The sequence below is a fragment of the Coregonus clupeaformis genome, chromosome 5, assembly GCF_020615455.1.
Source record: "Coregonus clupeaformis isolate EN_2021a chromosome 5, ASM2061545v1, whole genome shotgun sequence".
Taxonomy (NCBI): domain Eukaryota; kingdom Metazoa; phylum Chordata; class Actinopteri; order Salmoniformes; family Salmonidae; genus Coregonus; species Coregonus clupeaformis.
The window spans coordinates 34,824,911-34,845,043 of NC_059196.1; the positions used below are offsets into that span (position 1 = coordinate 34,824,911).

Genomic DNA, 20,133 nt, shown 5'->3' on the forward strand with positions numbered 1-20,133 from the left:
TCTCCATCTCTCTCCCCCCTCTCTCCCTCCCCCTCTCTCTCCCTCTCTCCCCCCTCTCTCTCTCCTCTCTCTCTCTCTCCTCCCGCTCCCCCCCCTCTCTCTCTCCCTCCCTCTCTGACTGAACCTGGTAAACAGACAGACAGGTGAATGGAATTACTGGCAGAGCTGTTTTCACACCTATCACTGGGTTTCAGGACGATTTGTCCAAGTTGGGCGCCACCTGAATACTAATATGACCGGGGGGACTGTGGGAGCTAGCTGAGATGGTTGTAAATGTATACATGTTCTATATATCTCTGTGTTACATAGTTATATGATTGGTTTGAGGAAGAGGAACCGTCAGATGTCTTTGTTACTTGTCAGGATGGGTGTCGGACGTTAAAGAGCACATCTGGTACAACTAATGAGATGCCAGGTTAATGAATGCAGGTATAACAGGAGCAGAGTAGGTTTCTGCTGAACGTTTGTACTGCCATGTCTTCTCTGAAGTGTGTCTGTATAGTCAGAGGGTGAGGAACTCACTTTAGAGTGCTCAACAGACAGTCAACACAGGGCTCATGTGATGGAGAATAGAGAGACGGTGAGGCTGTGTCGCTAGCTAGTGCAGCAGACTGGAGTGGAGAATGCATGACCTATGGCTCTCTCTATTCATCAATGTGTAATATGCAGCTATATATATCTTGATACTCAGATCTGCCTTGGAGAGAAATGTTATTATTTATCCCCCAGACTGGTGCCAGGATAACAGGATAACAGGATAACAACCTCTTCCTCAACGTGACAAGACAAGGGAGATGATTGTGGACTACAGGGAAAAAAAGAGGACTGAGCACGCCCCCATTCTCATCGACGGGGCTGTAGTGGAACAGGTTGAGAGCTTCAAGTTCCTTGGTGTCCACATCACCAACGAACTATCAAGGTCCAAACACACCAAGACAGTCGTGAAGAGGGCACGACAAAGCCTATTCCCCCTCAGGAGATTGAAAAGATTTGGCATGGGTCCTCAGATCCTCAAAAAATGCTACAGCTGCACCATCGAGAGCATCCTGACTGGTTACATTACTGCCTGGTATGGCAACTGCTTGGCCTCCGACCACAAGGCACTACAGAGGGTAGTGCGTACGGCCCAGTACATCACTGGGGCCAAGCTTCCTGCCATCCAGGACCTCTATACCAGGCGGTGTCAGAGGAAGGCCCTCAAAATTGTCAAAGACTCCAGCCACCCTAGTCATAGACTGTTCTCTCTGCTACCGCACGGCAAGCGGTACCGGAGTGCCAAGTCTAGGTCCAAAAGACTTCTCAACAGCTTCTACCCCCAAGCCATAAGACTCCTGAACAGCTAATCATGGCTACCCAGACTATTTGCACTGCCCCCCCACCCCAAATAAATGCACTGTTGGTTAAGGGCTGTAAGTAAGCATTTCATTGTAATGTCTGCACCTGTTGTATTCGGCGCATGTGGCCAATAAAATGTGATTTGATTTGCTTTGATTCTGTCAGAAGTCAGGCAGAGCGGACTAAAGATCCCTTTACAGACAGAGTGCACTGAACCGTGATCATTTGGCACTTTGATCAAAAGTGCATCTTCAGTTTAGACCAGGGTTCCCCATCTGGCGCCCCGCGGCTCATTTTCTTTGTTTTCTGAGCAAATAAATACACTTTAAAAATATATATATATTGTTGGACGTAAAAGACTATAAAAACTCCAGCAAATCAGCTCCAAATGATTTTAATTTTGGAAATCTGTTCCAAAATATTCCCACGCATAATAGAGAGGTAGCCTACTGTATTTATGATCATATACAAATGTAAGCAAGGTTTGATTATGATTTAGTCACATATTATATCTTCTTGCAGTCAATTTGCAATCTACAAATTATTTGTATTTATGTTCCAGCCCCCTGACCATCCACTCAAGAAATCTCAAGACCATCTGCGGCTAAATCTGGTTTAGACCATTTCATAGTGAAACCTACCGCACTGTCGTTGTGGTTTTGCCACTCTCTCTCTCTCTCTCTCTCTCTCTCTCTCTCTCTCTCTCTCTCTCTCTCTCTCTCTCTCGCTCTCTCTCTCGCGCTCTCTCTCTCTCTCTCTGGTTTCAGATCGTCCGCCGGCACACTGATGTAAAAAGAAAATGTGTGTGTAGCGACGTGTACCACATTTTGCATAGTAGTCAGCATCCTCATCACCCTGATGTTCATCACCATGATGTAATTGCAGTCAGATGTGGCAGGCTTTTAAAAGGAGATGTCTTTATACTTCCTTAATGGTTGTGTCTCATTTAGTGCTTCTTCAGTACCTGGATTATGCAGGGCAATAGAGAGAGGGAAAAAATAGCATTAACAGCACAAGAGATTAGATTATAGTTCATTAAGATTCCAGGGCTATGTGGAATCACCTTCTGATGTGTTCATACTAGGATGCTATGCAGTGTAGCTTTTACCACAGGAGGTTGGTTGCACCTTAATTGGGGAGGACGGGCTCGTGGTAATTGCTGAAGCGGAATCAGTGGAGCGGTATCAAATACATCAAACACATGGTTTCCATGTGTTTGATGCCATTCCATTACTCCATTCCGGACATTATTATGAGCCATCCTCCCCTATCTGTTTGTGTGGAGGAGCACATTAGCGTGTCCACCAACACCCCCATCCATCAATTATTCACCAATTAGAGAGCTCCAAGGGTGTAATTGGCTCATTAGCTAATTGGAAATGTATGAATGGAGGAAATTGGTCAAATGGCCAAACGAGCACTAATGACATATCCTGCCTCATTTAGAATGCAAAAACCTTTTCCCTCCTCCCTCCGTCTTTCTTCTTTCCCTCTCATTATCCTCGAGCCCTATTATGTCATTTCCAGTGGTGTAAAGTACTTAAGTAAAAATACTTTAAAGTACTACTTAAGTAGTTTTTTGGGGGTATCTGTACTTTACTATTTATATTTTTGACAACTTTTACTTTTACTCCACTGCATTCCTAAAGAAAATAATGTACTTTTTACTCCATACATTTTCCTTGACACCCAAACGTACTCGCTACATTTCAAATGATCAGGCAGGACAGCAATATGGTCCTATTCATGCACCTATCAATATAAAGCATTGTCATCCCTACTGCCTCTGATCTGGCGGACTCACTAAACACAAATACTGTGTTTGTAAATGATGTCTGAGTGTTGGAGTGTGCCCCTGTCTGTCCATATATTTTTTTTTTTACAAACATAATGCGGCGTCTGATTTGCTTAATATAAGGAATTTGATGTATAGGATTTACTTTTACTTTGTACTTTTACTCAAGTATGACAATTGAGTACTTTTTCCACCACTGTACATAACTACATTTAAAACCAGATATTTTTTTACTTTTACTTAAGTAGTATTTTACTGGGTGACTTTTACTTGAGTCATTTTCTATTAAGGTATCTTTGCTTTTACTCAAGTATGACAATTTAGTACTTTTTCCACCATTGGTCATTTCCTTCATTACGGCGGAACGGTGAGATCATTTCTTCTGTTCTTCTTGTTATCTATTTACCTACTTAGGTTTCTGTTGTTTAGCAGCAAATTGGCTTGTTGATTGCGTCTGCACAGTTCAGAAAGAGAGAGAGCTGGTACTAGAATGAGACATCTCTAACATCGCTTATAACCGTCAATGAAAAGTGGTACCTGATGGAGTCTCTTTCTTTTTCTAGACTAGCTTTATTTCCCTCTTACTGTTCTTGTATTGCTTCACTTGCCCTGACATCATCTGCCTCAGCGTGTGTCTGCCAAACCAGCCTTAGTTTTATTCTTTGTTTCCCCTCAGTGTTGGTATCTGGACTAGTGGTGTTGTCTCCTCCCCTCCAACCTGTAATTGTAAACCACAGTTAGGGCTCTATTCAATCTGTATCGCTAACTCACAGGAAGCTAAGAGATTAAAAAGCTGTTTGTCTAATTAGGAAAGAGGGGATAAAAGCATTCATCGTTCGCAACAGAGGTTTTCTTCACAGTTGCTTATTTATATTTACTGGGAACAGGAGCAGAATGTGATACGGAATTTGAATATAAATATAGGAAGCTATGAACAACTCATTTTTACATAACAACAGAGAAAATAGAAAAAGTACAAGATATATCCTGAAAATCTCAACAATTTGGGATTAGCACAAAAAGCTCAACCAAGATTGCCTTCGGTAGGTTAGATGTTGCTTCTGTAATGGTAGTGTTTTCTCTCCATAGCTAGGTCCATCTTGGGGAATTATACACAGGAGTGTAGTGCTAAGCCTGATAAGACCTTGAGGCTCTGCACTGCCCTAGGGACTTACTTATTGATGTAAGCAATTACAAAACTGTGTTCTAAATGTGGTCAATAAAATATACATGTTTTTTGTGTAGGGGTTACTATTTAGGTTAAGGTCTGATACTGTAGTTCAGACTGTCTGTTTCTCTCGCTGTCTGTCTGTCTGTCTGTCTCTCTCACTCTCTATCTCTTTCTCTATCTCTCTCAATTCAATTCCAATTCAATTCAAGGGGCTTTATTGGCATGGGGAACATATATTTACATTGCCAAAGCAAGTGAAATAGATAAGAAACAAAAGTGAAATAAACAATTAAAAATGAACAGTAAACATTGTATGTCATATTATGTCTGTATACAGTGTTGTAACGATGTGCAAATAGTTAAACTACAAAAGGGAAAATAAATAAATATGGGTTGTATTTACAATGGTGTTTGTTCTTCACTGGTTGCCCTTTTCTTGTGGCAACAGGTCACAAATCTTGCTGCTGTGATGGCACACTGTGGTATTTCACCTAATAGATATGGGAGTTCAAAATTGGATTTGTTTTCGAATCCTTTGTGGGTCTGTGTAATATTTCTCTATCTCTCTCTATTGCTCTCTCTCTCTCTTTGTCTCTCCCTGTCTCTGTCTCCCTGTCTCTGTCTCCCTGTCTCTGTCTCCCTGTCTCTGTCTCTCTGTCTCTGTCTCTCTGTCTCTTTCTCTCTGTCTCTCTGTTTCTCTCTCTCTACGTCTCTGTCCGTCTGTCTCATTCTCGCGCTCTCTCTCTTGCGCTCTCTCTCTCGCTCTCTCTCTCTCTCTCTCTCTCTCTCTCTCTCTCTCTCTCTCTCTCTCTCTCTCTCTCTCTCTCTCTCTCTCTCTCTCAATTCAATTCAATAATGACATGGCAAGTGAAATTACTTACATTGTCAAAGTATACATATAACAAAAATGGTGGGACCAACAGCAATAATAATAGTAGTAGTGGAAATGGGATTACCATTAATAGCAACTACAACAACAATATTAATGAGAATAACAATACAATAAAGCAATAGTAGGAGACCAGTCTCAACATGACTGAGAAGAGACATGACATGGTATGAAAGCCAAAACAAAACTAAATGGGAAATATTATTGACATTACATTGCACTTTTCAATGGCTGTCCCTCCGGTTGTGGCAGGAGGACACATTTGGCTGGCAAAACTGCACATTTTGGCTTTTCACCCAATAAATATTTTATAGTTTCAAATTCTTTGTACTGAATGATAATTTTAGGTCTGAGTATTTGTCACAGTGTAATAGGAAATGCAGCTCTGTCTCTACCTCTCCCCTGGAGCAGAGTGAGCACAGCCTGTCCTCTCTGGGCAGCCAGGTTTGCCTGTGACGACCGGTCTCTATAGCCAGACTGTGCTCACTGTACCTAGTCAGTGTTTTCCTCAGTTTTCTATCAGTCACAGTGGTCAGATAGTCTGCCACCATGTACTGTCTGTTTAGAGCCAAATAGCATTGAAGTTTACTTAGATTTTTTGTGGTGTCTTTCCAATAGGTGATATATTTTTCTTTTTTCTTTGTGATGATTTGGTTAGGACAGATTTTCTGAGTGCTGTCCTGAGGCTCTATGGCATAGGTCACTAACAGGCGGACCGCGGTCCGGATCCGGACCCAGAAGCCGTCCCATACGGACCCGGACCAAAACAAAAGATTATGAATTAAAACCTGACGGGGCGCTTCTATAGGCCCTTTTCACGTGACGTCAGACAACTTCCGTTCTGCCGCGATGCAGGTTATGTTTACATCCGGTGTCGCTTAGGAACGCTTAGCTAGTAGCACATCATTATGGAGTTCACCCAGTCCCTTTCACATCTGCCACCAATACGACTTAACGACGTAGAACGACTTGCTGACAAGTGGTCCCTTACTTCAAGATCGAAGCTTGATAAAGCTATCCTCAGGGGGAAAGTGCTGACTGCAAACAAAGGTGCTCCCACGAAGAATCTTAAAACTTGGTCCCTCATCTCTCCTGATCGCCCTCACCCAACGGGCACGTATTTCTCCATCAACAGGGAAATCGTGAAAACTCAGATACGGGAATTTCTGTTTGTTGTTTGAACAAAATGGTACACTGCAATAGCATCTTCTCGAAGATTGTGCCATGCTTCGGTGTTGGATGGGATACTGTTGCGATACAGACACCGAGAGAAAAAGAAACAGCTAAATTAACATTCAGCTTTGACCAGGAATCAATATTTATCTAGCTATCATGCACAACAGTATTTGAATAGGTGAGTTACTATACATTCATGAATAAACTAACTGCCTAACAAAGGGTTAGATAGCTAGCTAAGTAAACTTGTTACATTACAGCCAGGCAGCAATGTAACGCTACCTTTTAACGTTATCGGTATCTGGTACTAAGTTGTTGTTAGCTAACGTTAGCCCACTTTTAAGTAACTAAGGCAGTGAACAATTATGAATTAACAATAACGTTAGCAAGTTACAAACCATTGCATATACGTAAACATTATTACTCTTAACTTTACTAATTTAACTTAAACTTACCTTTTGGAATTTCTTCAAGTAGCTAGCTTGCTAGTTAGTGGTCAACAGTTGTATTTTCGTTGAGAAGTCTCAGGTTACGGGCGAACGGAAGTGAAGTTAACCTGCTACGCGGAAAGGCGGAAGTTAGATGACGTCATCGTGAAAAGGGCCTATTTTAATATGCACAGCTTTTGTAGTCTTTACGGTACTCGTTTTGTGAATGAGGAAACTCACCGACCAATTGCATGTGAGTTAAGCGATCCCACGTGATACCACTCAGCCAATGAAGTCTTTGCATTCCTGGCGGTAAACATTGGGACTCTACAGTGCAGACAGATGAGAGTTTTAGAGGCAAGTTACCAAGGAAAAGAAAGTCGGATTAAAAAGATAGCGATATATGTAGAAAACAAAGGGAGCGAAAACAGACGAATGAGACGGAGAAAGGGAGAGATACAGACGAGTGTGCCGGAGAAAGCTGAGGAAAATACGAGTGAGACGGAGAAAGTTGACGAAAATATGAGTGAGACGGAGAAAGGGAGCGAAACAGACGAGTGAGGCAGAAAAAGGGTAACAGTTAGAGAAAATAAGGAACAAATGGCACTCTCCAAAAAAAGAAAAGTGGACAATGAAAACAGAGCATTTAATCCAGAATGGACAGACTCCACCAGGATCCTGAGCAACACATTCACTGCCCAACAACGTGCTCTTGAGTGTTCCCTCAGAGTTTCTTGGATTTTGGGTAAACACAAAAAGCCATTTACAGATGGAGGGGTTGTCAAAGAATGCATGAGTGCAGTAGCTGAAACACTACTTGAGGGAAAACAAAAAAATGAGCTTTGTGATAAAATAAAGCAAATTCCCATGTCAGCATCATCTGCCACAAAGAAAAGTGAAATATTAACTCAGGATGTGCTAACCCAGCTAGATGAAGCCATGCATAAGGCACCATGTGTAGGCTTAGCTGTGGATGAGTCCACTGACATATGTGACAATGCTCAGCTGTTAGTGTTTGCCAGGTTTTTCAACACAGCCCAGAAAACATTCTGTGAAGACATGTTAGGTGTCACTCCCCTTCAGACCAGTACAAGAGGAGAGGATATCTACCTGGCCATTAAGGAGATGTTAACAAAAAGAGGAATAGAGCCAAAACAAGTGGTTTCAATAACCACAGATGGAGCCCCTTCTATGATAGGGAAAGAAAAAGGAGCTGTAGCAAGACTGAAAGGGGACAATCCTGAGCTTTTATCTTACCATTGCATCATTCATCAATCTGTCCTCTGTGCCTCCCTGTCAGATGAGCATGTTGAGGTGATGAATACAATGATGAAAATGATAAATTTTCTCAGGGCATCCTCTTCCTACCAGCATCGCATGCTTAGGGGAATTCCTCAGAGAAGTTGATGCCAATGCTGATGATCTTTTGCTGCACAACAATGTGAGATGGCTCAGCAAAGGCAGGGTGCTAGAGCGCTTTTGGTCCATCAGGAGGGAATTAGCATCTTTTTTGGCAGAGCTAAGCAGTCAGAAGGCAACACAGTTTTCTCTCTTTTTAGAAAATGAGAAATGGATGGATAATGTGGCCTTTTTGGTTGACATCACGTCACATCTGAATGAACTGAATTTGAGGCTACAGGGCAAGGACAATTCAATTTGTGAACTGATGACAGCTGTTCGCTCCTTTCAGAGGAAACTTGAAGTGTTCAAGGAAGACCTGCAGGGAGACTGTGTACACTTCCCAGCAGTGCAGGAACAGGTTCAGGGACAGAGAGATTTGTCTTCTTTTGTTGATTTTATTGATAAGCTGATTGTAAACTTCAGCAACCGTTTTGACAGCTTCAGCTTTGGAGAGCAGCTCACCATGTTCATTCAGAACCCATTTCTGATCACAGATGTCAGGGGGTTCTCAAAGGAAGTCACACAGCACTTTAAATGGGTAAATGCTGGGTCTCTCCAGATGCAATTGGTTGATCTCCAAGCAGATGTGGCCCTGAAAGAGCAGTTTGTAAGAACTGACCCTTCCACTTTCTGGTTCCAAATGGTCCCTGAGACTGCTTTCCCGGGTCTGAGGAAAGTAGCCCTATACATCTTGACCATGTTTGGCTCCACATACAACTGCGAGGCAGCTTTCTCCACAATGAACATAATTAAAACTAAATATCGTTCCAGGCTCACCAATGAGCACCTTCACATGTGTATGAGAATGGCCCTGACTCCATTCAAGCCCAGGTTTAAAATTCTGGCAAGACAGGCTAAAGCTCAATTCTCTCACTGAGCAAAAACATGGTGGAGTGGGATATGAGGGGAAGAAAGTGATACTCTAAAACTGTTCAATTGTTAAGATCTGTTGAGATTTATTATTTGTAAAATTGGTTGAGACTGTTGAGTCAAGATGTGAAACAGAAAAAGGGGAAATTCAAACTTTTCCTCCCTTTATATTATTTTTCTGAAGTTAAGCACTTTTTTTGAAAATGCACAATTTTCACATTTTATTTATTTTCTCTTATTTTGACATGCAGCCCTAGTTTTATTTAGTTAATTAATGAGAGCACATTGTACATATCTACAGTCATACATATATGTTCAGTAGGGCTGCCTCTTAGTCGATTAGTCGACTAATCGGTCGTTTGGTCTTAGTCGACTAAGATTTCTTTAGTCGATAAGTCATTTTTTATGCTTATTCATGCTTAATTACTCATTTCCAAGTAACTTATGAGAACATTTCTGGTGAACACGAGATTTAAAGTGGTGCTTTTGCAGGATTAATTTAGGAGAAACTCAGTTTTACAGATGGTTAATTAACTACATTTATATTGCGCTTTTCTAGTCTTGCACAGCTCTGTCGATTAAATCAACTAATCGATTAGTCGACAAACTCATATAAGTGTTAGTCGACTAAGAATTTCTTTAGTCGAGGACAACCCTAATGTTCAGTTCTATGTTTCGTGATAATAAATATTGTCAACAAGTTTTTGAATTGTACTGAATTAATTTGATTAGACGGTCAGTTATTGATTACATTCAGAACTACTAGGCTACTTAAATATATATACCACTAAATTGTTAGACATTATGATCTTCTGGACCTTTGCTTCAAAACATTTTCTCTAACTGGACCTTTTTTAAATTTTGTTGAATACCCCTGCTCTATGGGGTTGGTTTGGGTTAGTGAACTGAGCCTCAGAACCAGCTGGCTGAGTGGACTCTTCTCTTGTTTCATCTCTTGACATTGTAGAGCTGTGTGATGGAATGTTTTGGGGTCACTTGTTTTTAGATGGTTACCAAAAATTTGATGGCTCTTTTTTCTATCCGAATAAGGAGGGGGTATTGGCACAATTCTGCTCTACATGCGCTTTTTTGAGTTTTTCTTTGCACTTGCAATACAGTCTTGCAAAACACTGCATGCAGTATTTCGATTAGATGTTTGTCCCATTTGGTAAATTCATTATTAGAGCGCGGACCCCATACTTCACTGCCATATAGAGCAATTGGTTCTCTCTCTCTCTCTCTCTCTCTCTCTCTCTCTCTCTCTCTCTCTTTTCTCTGATTGCGTCCATTGTGTGTGGCTATGTCTGTGTGTAGAGACCAACATGAACATAGTTAGTATACAAGTGATACACCACATTGTGGTAGTTATAACGATGAAACACTCTGAAGTGTCAATAAAGACTAAATGTATGTCAGAAATGACACCCTATTCCCTATATAGTGAACCAATAGGGCTCTGATCAAAAGTAGGGCACTACTATATACACTCTTAGAAAAAATTGTTCCAAAAGGGTTCTTCAGCTGTCCCCATAGGAAAACAATTTCTGGTTCCAGGTAGAACCCTTTTTGGTTTCAGGTAGAACCCTTTTGGGTTCCATGTAGAACCTTCTGTGGAAAGGGTTCAACATGGAACTCAAAAGGGATCTACCTGGAACCAATAAGGGTTCTTCAAACGGTTCTCCTATGGGGACAGCCGAAGAACCCATTTAGGTTCTAGACATCACCTTTTTTCTAAGAGTGTAGTCAATAGGGTTCCATTTCAGACACACCCTGTGGGTTTCTCTAGGCAGAGTCCGGTGGATGGTAAACTTTTAGGTGTCTCATGAAAAGTGAGGTTGGAGGTGAAAATGTAAAGTTCAGGTGTCTGATGATGCCATTAGAGAAGATGCGTAAGGTGACACCGAGTCAAACTTATCACACCACTGGGCTGCAAGGGAAAAGATTAACCATGACCCAGATGTCATAATTTAGCTGTGTGTGTGTGTGTGTGTGTGTGTGTGTGTGTGTGTGTGTGTGTGTGTGTGTGTGTGTGTGTGTGTGTGTGTGTGTGTGTGTGCGTGCGTGCGTGCGTGCGTGCGTGCGTGCGTGCGTGCGTGCGTGCGTGCGTGCGTGCATGTGTGTGATTAAACTAGGAATCAAGTAAAATTGTGTGGATGAGCTCTTGTGTTTGATGTAAAATGTTCAGTAGCCCCAGAACACTCAAGGCTGTCAGTTAAAATACAAAGCCAATCTATTCAGCAGCACTTAACAGCACAATTATGAAAAAGGCCAACAGTGAAGAACCAACAGCGGTAACTATTTCCCCTCTGTGTGTCTTTTATCTAATACACATGAGTGTTAAATGCAGCAGGGCAGGGGAAGATGGCCATTCTCCTCTTGACTGAAGGGCTGACAGAGTGGTGTTGACCTCACGGCAGGCACAGGATGGACACTGGATGACACTCAGCGCTCCAGCTGGGTAGAGATGATCAGGCACAGTTATGGCCAGCCGAGGACCCTGCCATGCCAGTGGAGGAGAGTGGGACGGAAGCTGCTGGAGGGTGGCAGTTGGGGCTGTCCTGCATGGGCATTGCCCAACTTCAAATGAAGGAGAGATGGATAAGGGAATTAGTATAGGAATGGACACGTCTACGGCCATCTTTTCCCCATTAAAAACCACTCGGCCAGTGAGAATTGGAGAATTGGAAACTGTAGCGGGGGCAATTAGGGTGCTAGATTGGTTTGGTCTGGCCTTCACTAACCACACAACAAGGTGTGATGAATGACAGGATCAGCTGGATATCGATAAATGGATATCGATTGCCACTCGCCTTAAAAATGTATAGATGAGTTATGTGGCTGAGATACTGGTTTAGAGGCTCTAGCAGAGCAGTTGGGATGTGTAGCTTGTGGGTATTAGACATCAATACAGGATATATAGAGAGAGACTTATAAAGCAAAGCGTGTGAGAGGCAGAAAAGTGCCAGAGGGACCACAGAGTGCCAATGTGGTTGGGGAATGCCAAAGGGTGTGGTAGGATGAAATTGCATTGGCAGAGAAGGGTGTATTAAATCATGTTAAATCAATAACAAAGCACAGTTTTCCTCATCAGTTAATGCAAATGTTGAATTAACATTGCATTCTAAGTGGGTTATGCCAACTGAGACAACGAGTGTTTTTGTGTGTGTGTGCCTAGCAAATGGATTGTATAATTGCTGTTTGATAGAACACTCCAAAGACGCGCGTGTTTTTTTTTTGTGTGTGTGTTTGTGTGTGTGTGTGTGTGTGTGTGTGTGTGTGTGTGTGTGTGTGTGTATCTCTCCCAGAGGAAGGGTTCTCAGATCGCGCGTAGCCTTGGCCCCGTTTGTGCTTGCGTGGAGAGGGACATGAAAGAAGGCCAACAGCAGCCCTCTTCTCTCTGTCTCTGTCTGTTTCTCTCTCTCTCTCTCTCTCTCTCTCTCTCTCTCTCTCTCTCTCTCTCTCTCTCTCTCTCTCTCTCTCTCTCTCTCTCTCTCTCTCTCTCTCTCTCTCTCTCTCTCTCTCTCTCTCTCTCTCTCTCTCTATCAGTATGTAACTGGATAATCTCTTATATTCCCTCTCTCCCGCCCCAAGGATCTGAATGTTTACTCTCCAAAGAGTCTGTTGGTGGGTTTTTACACCTCCCAAACTCCAGTAGACTGTATTGGTGCCAAGTACTGTAACTACCGAGAGATAACATGCCCACATTGGCATCAGGGGGCTGTTGTAATGAATACTCAGGGAGAAAAAGGTGTAGATTCACGCGCAGAGCGCAGCAGGTGTTTATTACGCCTTCACAGAAGGCAGGAATTGTGGTAACAGGCAGGCAATGGTCATTCACAGGTAGGCAAACAGGCAGGTGAAACAAAACTAGGACTGAAGGCTAAAACCGGTTCTCACAAACGAGCTAGGAAAAGGCTTAGTAGAGTCAAAACGAACAATACCTCACAAGGCACAAACAGAAAGAACTGAACTAAATAAGGAGCTGATAAGACCAGGTGAGTAACTAAAACAGGTGAAATCAATGAACAAAAATGAAAGACAGGGCTACATTCAAGAACACAAAGAAACAGGGCTACGTACAAGAACACAAGGTGAACTAAGAAAACAAATACAGAACCTTACAGCTGTAACCAGGATTTGAGTTTTAGTGAGGTCCATCCGGGAGGGGTGGGGGGCTACAAATAGATACAGTATCTATGTAAAGAGAGCTACTGTGTGATATGTTCATATTGACAGATATCTTATTTTTTTTAAAGTTCCTAACTTGTTTGATAAGATTAGTACAGATTTTCTCAGGAACCCCACATGGGGGCCCGACCCCAAGTTTGGGAACCACTGTACTAACCTCTCTTTCTGATTGCTTCCTCTCTCTCTTTTTCTCTCTCGCTCTCACTCTCTCTCTCCTCTGCTTCTCCTGCATGCATTGCAGCCTGACTCACCACTGAGTGCCACATCACTGTCTGTCTCAGTAGCCTACTCTCTGTAAAGCAAAGTTATTATAAGAACTTAGCAGCCAATGTTCTGCTCTTGCTGAGGTAGGCTCCGTTTTAACATTAGCCTCATCCTTCATCCTTCCAGCTGGCTAAGTAATACTAGCCAGAGCCCTTCTACGTTACTGCAATTGAAGTCTCTGCCGGCATCTGGCCACCTGACTGACTGACATACACTGAGTATGTCAAACATTAGAAACACCTTCCTAATATTGAGTTGCACCCCCCCTTTTGCCCTCAGAACAGCGTCAATTATTCGGGCATGGACTCTACAAGGTACCGAAAGCATTCCACAGGGATGCTGGCCCATGTTGACTCCAATGCTTCCCACAGTTGTGTCAAGTTGGCTGGATGTCCTTTGGGTGGTGGACCATTCTTGATACACACAGGAAACTGTTGAGCATGACAAACCCATCAGCATTGCAGTTCTTGACACAAACCGGCACCTACTACCATACCCCGTTCAAAGGCACTTAAATATTTTGTCTTGCCATTCACCCTCTGAATGGCATAAATAGACGATCCATGTCTCAATTGTCTCAAGGCTTAAAAATCATTCTTGAACCTATCTCCTCCCTTTCATCTACACTGATTGAAGTGGATTTAACAAGTGACATCAATAAGGGATCATAGCTTTCACCTGATCAGTTTATGTCATGGAAAGAGCAGGTGTTCTTAATGTTTTGTATACTCAGTGGATCTATAAGCGGCTACCAGTTGTGCACTCATTCTCCGAGAGTCGGATTTTGTTTGTTTGAGGGATGTTTGTAGACACTGCAGGAGTCTTCGGGACGTTTTGAAAATGGCCTTTTGTTCGGCATCTCGCAAACACACTGTCAGCAGCGTCTCTAGTTTTGCGTACTTCGCTAGTGAGCCAACTCCGAGCTGGGGAAGTTCGTTTCACGTCTCAGGCCCTCAGCGTGTCCCGCGAGAGGTTAGAGTTAGCCGTTTGAGAGAGTGGTGAATGTGTTGCTAAAGGCGAATCAGGAGGAGGCAGGCGAATGTAACAAACCACTGTTCATGATTCCGCTCGTTCAGAGAGGCAGGTGTGATTAGAACTCAGTCAGATCAAGAATATAAGTGTTCTGAGCTTTGATCAACGCTGGGAGCAATATTTTGATGTTGACCCATAATTGATTTTCTTTATTGTAAATTTTTTACATTTTAGCAGACGCTCTTATCCAGAGCGACTTACAGTTAGTGAGTGCATACATTTTCATACTGGCCCCCCGTGGGAATCGAACTCACAACCCTGGCGTTGCAAACACCATGCTCTACCAACTGAGCTACACGGGACTACGTGTACTTTATATATACACTACCAGTCTAAAGTTTGGACACATCTACTCATTCAAGGGTTTTTCTTTATTTTGACTATTTTTTACATTGTAGAATAATAGTGAAGACATCAAAACTATGAAATAACACAAATGGAATCATGTAGTAAACAAAAAAGTGTAAAACAAGTCAAAATATATTTTATATTTGAGATTCTTCAAATAGCCACCCTTTGCCTTGATGACAGCTTTGCACACTCTTGACTGTTACTGTATATTAGAAAAAAATAACCGAGGTCCGGACCTCGGTGTCCTCATATGTAGTTACGGCCATGATTGGCATGATGTGGGCCCAGGGCTAAAATGATGTCCCCATGTAGGCAGACCACATTGGGCTGATGCGCCTTTGCACATTGGCTTCACATGGGGCCACCTGCCTTGGGGCCAAAGGGCAGCCCTCACTTTGCCTGAGATATCTCCACCCTTTGGATCGACTGCCCTTATTGGGCCCATTTGGGTGCCAATATGAGCTCATGGTATTGTCCCTATGTGTTTTGCCCACCATGTACCAATTTATCCATACATCCATAGCTCTGTCTATGAATTTCATTTTTCCAGCCTCATCCCTCAGCTTTTTGCCAAAACAGTGATGGGGTGTCGGCTTTGTTATTGTTTGAACTGCAGATTGCCTCTTCAAGGTATGTTGTTTAGCACCTATTATAACTTCACAACTGTAGTTTTAATAGGTGTAGAAAGTGTAGCGATAGAGATGAGGAAGTAGAAATGACAGAGAGTGATAGAGATGGGGAAAAGGACAAGCAGATGGGAATAGTGAACAGAGTAGAGATGGAAGTAGAGTGGAAAAGCCTAAAGGAAAGAAATGTCTTTGTATGCCTTCCGTAGTCATTGGATCGGAGGGGCAGTATCAATAAATGTAATACCTGTAATATTAACTGGAGGAGACAGTAATGGACAATTCCACGGCAACGAAATTACGCTGCGACTTAACATGTATGCCAAACAAAAACTTTTGTTTTAAAAGTTTAACAAACCATACAACTCCATGCACAAAGACTACTTTTAACAGTTTACACTGAAAATGTTACAAAAACACAAAAATTGATCATTAGGTTATACACTAACTTTCACACATCTAGATGGCCGGTGGGGTGGGTGTGAAGCCAGAGACAGCAGGGGTTCAAACTGTAGAACCCAGTTCCTACATTTGAATATAAAAATAGATAAAAAATAAAATAAAATGTATGATCTTTGAAATGCAAGAGAAAGGCCACAATTATAATATTGCAGTTTAGGCAGTGTGTGTGCAAAGTTTCAGATTGATCCAATGAAGCATTGCAATACTGGACTATTTTGTATCAAGTCTGCCCAAATGTGCCGAATTGGTCAATTGATAAATTTTCAAGTACACAACTATAGAGAACATACAAAAATGATATGGTAATACAAAATGTAAGTGTACACACTCTCAGGAATGTCGTACATGATGGATCATTAGCTTATACACTAAGCGGGGTGGGTGTGGAGCCAGAGACAGCAGGGGTTCAAACTGTAGAACCCAGTTCCTACATTTGAATATAAAAATTGATTTGATCAAACAAAACTATGCTACAGTTTATCTCTGGGACCCTCAGGATGAATATAAGTACATTATTAACCTAACATTATTAACCATTATTAAACGTTTTTTGTTGTTGTGCACTCTCCTCAAACAATAGCATGGTATTTTTTTCACTGTAATAGCTACTGTAAATTGGACAGTGCAGTTAGATTAACAAGAATGTAATCTTTCTGCCAATATAAGACATGTCTATCTCCTGGAAAGTTTGCTGTTACTTACAACAGTCATGCTAATAACATTAGCACACGTTAGCTCAACCGTGCCGTATACGGGACACCGATCCCGTAGAGGTTAATAGTGTGTAGCGAATTCTACTAGATGCGAAGCTGAAATTAATATGACATCCTGGCATTTAAAGCATACAACACTTTCTAAATTTCACATACTATAAAACTTAAAATTTTCACATACCCAAAATGTCTACTATTTAGAACACAAGTATGGGTATTGAGACACGGCCAAGCACTTTCTAACCATAAATACAATTTTAAACACTAACCCTAACCTTTACCTTCACACTAACCCTAGCTTCATGTGCACACCCCGGTTCAACCCTAACCCCAAACCTATCCCTAGCCTCGAACCTAACCCTACCCCTAGCCTCAAGCCTAAGCCTAACCCTCAATCCTAACCCTTAGCTGTAACCCAAACCATTTCCCTTGATAATGGAACAATAAGCTAATGTGTAGTTGTCTCTCTCCTCTGTAGGGAACGTGTTTGTGGTGAGCCTGGCCTTTGCTGACCTGGTGGTGGCCTTCTACCCCTACCCCCTGGTGCTCTACGCCATCTTCCATGACGGCTGGTCGCTGGGAGAGACACAGTGCAAAGTGACTAAGACCTATCTGTCTGTGTGCCTGTCTGTCTCTCTGTCTCTCTGTCTCTCTAGCCCTGTTTATACCTGGTTCTAACATGTGTCATTAGTCCTGATCTTGTCCACATTCTGATTGTGCCCACATTTTTAGACAGGTGTAGACGATTAAAATACAGATTGTGATCTGACTGTGATCAGATCTTCCTGACCACCTCTGGAGGTAGTCAGACACGCATTGTGTCTTGATATCTTACAGGTATAGACGAATCTGGACATCGAAACCATTAAATTCATAATTATCCCGCCTTCTAAAATCATTGACAGGTGGCATAATTGACTTATGGCATCCATATGTGTCTTAAAATAAATAAATATTATTTTGGAAATATGGTCACAATGCGGAGACATATTTCTGAAAATGTGGGCACAATCAGAATGTGGACAAGATCAGGACAAGGGACGCATATTAGCGTCAGGTATAAACAAGGCTTCTGTATGCTTCTTTATTTATTTATTTTCTTCTGTCTTTCCTTTTTTCTTTCTCAATGTATCTATGCTCACTGCCTATCTCTCTAGCCCTGTTTATACCTGCCCTTAACATGCATCCTTCGTTCTGATCTTGACCTGATCTTGTCTGTTTACACTTATAAGATCTGATCACAATCAGATCACAATGCGTATTTTAATCGTCTACACATGTTAGAACCAGGTATAAACAGGGCTTCTGTTTTTTTTTCTCTCTCTCTCTCTCTCTCTCTCTCTCTCTCTCTCTCTCTCTCTCTCTCTCTCTCTCTCTCTCTCTCTCTCTCTCTCTCTCTCTCTCTATCTCTATCTATCTATCTATCTAGGTCAGTGGTTTCCTGATGGGCCTGAGTGTCATCGGCTCCATCTTCAACATCACCGGCATCGCCATTAACCGCTACTGCTACATTTGCCACAGCTTTGCCTATGACAAGCTCTACAGCTACCGCAACACCCTCTTACTGGTGGGGCTCATCTGGCTCCTCACCATCCTGGCCATCATACCCAACTTCTTCGTAGGGTCGCTCCAGTACGACCCCAGGGTGTATTCGTGTACCTTTGCTCAGGCCGTCAGTACATCGTACACCATCACTGTGGTGGTGATTCATTTCTTCGTGCCCATCGCCGTGGTTACCTTCTGCTACCTGAGGATCTGGATCCTGGTCATCCAGGTGAGGAGGAAGGTGAAGTCAGAGGCGAAGCCCCGCCTCAAACCCAGCGACATGCGCAACTTCATCACCATGTTCGTGGTGTTCGTGCTCTTCGCCATCTGCTGGGCGCCGCTCAACTTCATCGGCCTGGCCGTGGCCATCGACCCGGAGACGGTGGCGCCACGGATCCCCGAGTGGCTTTTCGTGGTCAGCTACTTCATGGCGTATTTCAACAGTTGCCTTAACGCCATCATCTACGGCCTGCTCAACCAGAACTTCCGTAAGGAATACAAACGGATTATCATGTCCGTGTGGATGCCTGGTCTGTTCTTCCAGGAGGCGTCACAGGGGGGCACAGAAGGTATGAGGAGCAAGCCCTCGCCCAGACTGGGACTCAACAACAACGATCACGTCAAGGGAGAGGCTTTATGACGCTGAAGCCAAGGTCCTCTCATCCTCTCCTCTCCTCTCCTCTCCTCTCCTCTCCTCTCCTCTCCTCTCCTCTCCTCTCCTCTCCTCTCCTCTCCTCTCCTCTCCTCTCCTCTCCTCCTCCCCTCCCCTCCCCTCCCCTCCTCTCCTCTCCTCTCCCCCCTCTCCTCCTCTCCTCTCCTCTCCTCCCTTCTCTCCTCTTCTCCTCCTCCCCTCCTCTCCTCCTCTCCTCCTTTCCTCTCCTCCTCTACTCTCCTCCTATCCTCCTCCCCTCTCCTCCTCTCCTCCTCTCCCCTCCTCTCCTCCTCTCCTCTTCTCCTCTCCTCTCCCCTCCTCCTCTCCTCTCCTCTCCTCTCCTCTCCTCTCCTCTCCTCTCCTCTCCTCTCCTCTGGTGTTGTTAGATTTGTTTCTTTTTTCTTCTATCTCTCTTTTTTCAGTCGTTCCATTTCTCTGCTGCATCTCACTGACTGCACAGTTGTGCTGTTACCGAAGCCTCAATTAACTCTCTGTTACCAAAGACTCAATGAACTCTCTGTTACTGAAGCTTCAATGAACTCTCGGTTACCGAAGCCTCAATGAACTATCTGTTACCGAAGACTCAATGAACTCTCTGTTACTGAAGCTTCAATGAACTCTCGGTTACCGAAGCCTCAATGAACTATCTGTTACCGAAGCCTCAATGAACTCTCGGAAGGGTGCATATTAAAGAGAGAGAGAGAGAGACATACACACAAAAAAAGAGAGAAAGAGAGAGGAGGTGTTGACTGATGCTAACTGACTGTGTTATTCACAATTCGAAGAGTGCCATTCATGAAGCATATATGTTCTAACTTATTATGTATCATGTCCTTAAGTATACACCTCAGGCTGCCTGCCTCCTCTCTGCTGCTGTAGCAATATGCATTATGACAATTTCTTTTACACCATTATGTCCATGACATTTTTGTGTAAGACAGTGTATTTAAAGACATATTTGTTATCTTCACAGTTTCCTCTGTAAGAAAGTATTTATCACACAGTTTATTTTATTTTCTATATTGATATATTGTTATCATTATGACAATCATTATGGCCAGTGTACATTAGCGTAGATTACAATTTGTAAAAACCCTATTGGTTGTAAATAACAAATAAGCGATGGAGCATGCCAATGGTAGGAGCTCCCAAGGTCCTACTACTAACCAGGAAATTGGATTGTTAACAGGTGCCTGATTTTATGCTCATGGTCTCAAACAGGAGATTTGCCAAAA

At 42.8% G+C, this 20,133-nt stretch overlaps 1 protein-coding gene across 1 annotated transcript in view; it reads left to right on the plus strand.

The window, feature by feature from the left end:
- LOC121566913 (melatonin receptor type 1B-B-like) overlaps positions 1–18,945 on the plus strand; it is a 51,904-nt gene extending 32,959 nt beyond the window's left edge. Inside the window, exons 2-3 of the mRNA XM_041876829.1 lie at positions 17,180–17,298; positions 18,131–18,945. Of these exons, the coding sequence (XP_041732763.1) occupies positions 17,180–17,298; positions 18,131–18,886 (875 nt within the window). The 3' untranslated portion in view covers positions 18,887–18,945. The remainder of the gene's footprint in view (positions 1–17,179; positions 17,299–18,130) is intronic.
- Positions 18,946–20,133: the final 1,188 nt, after the last annotated feature.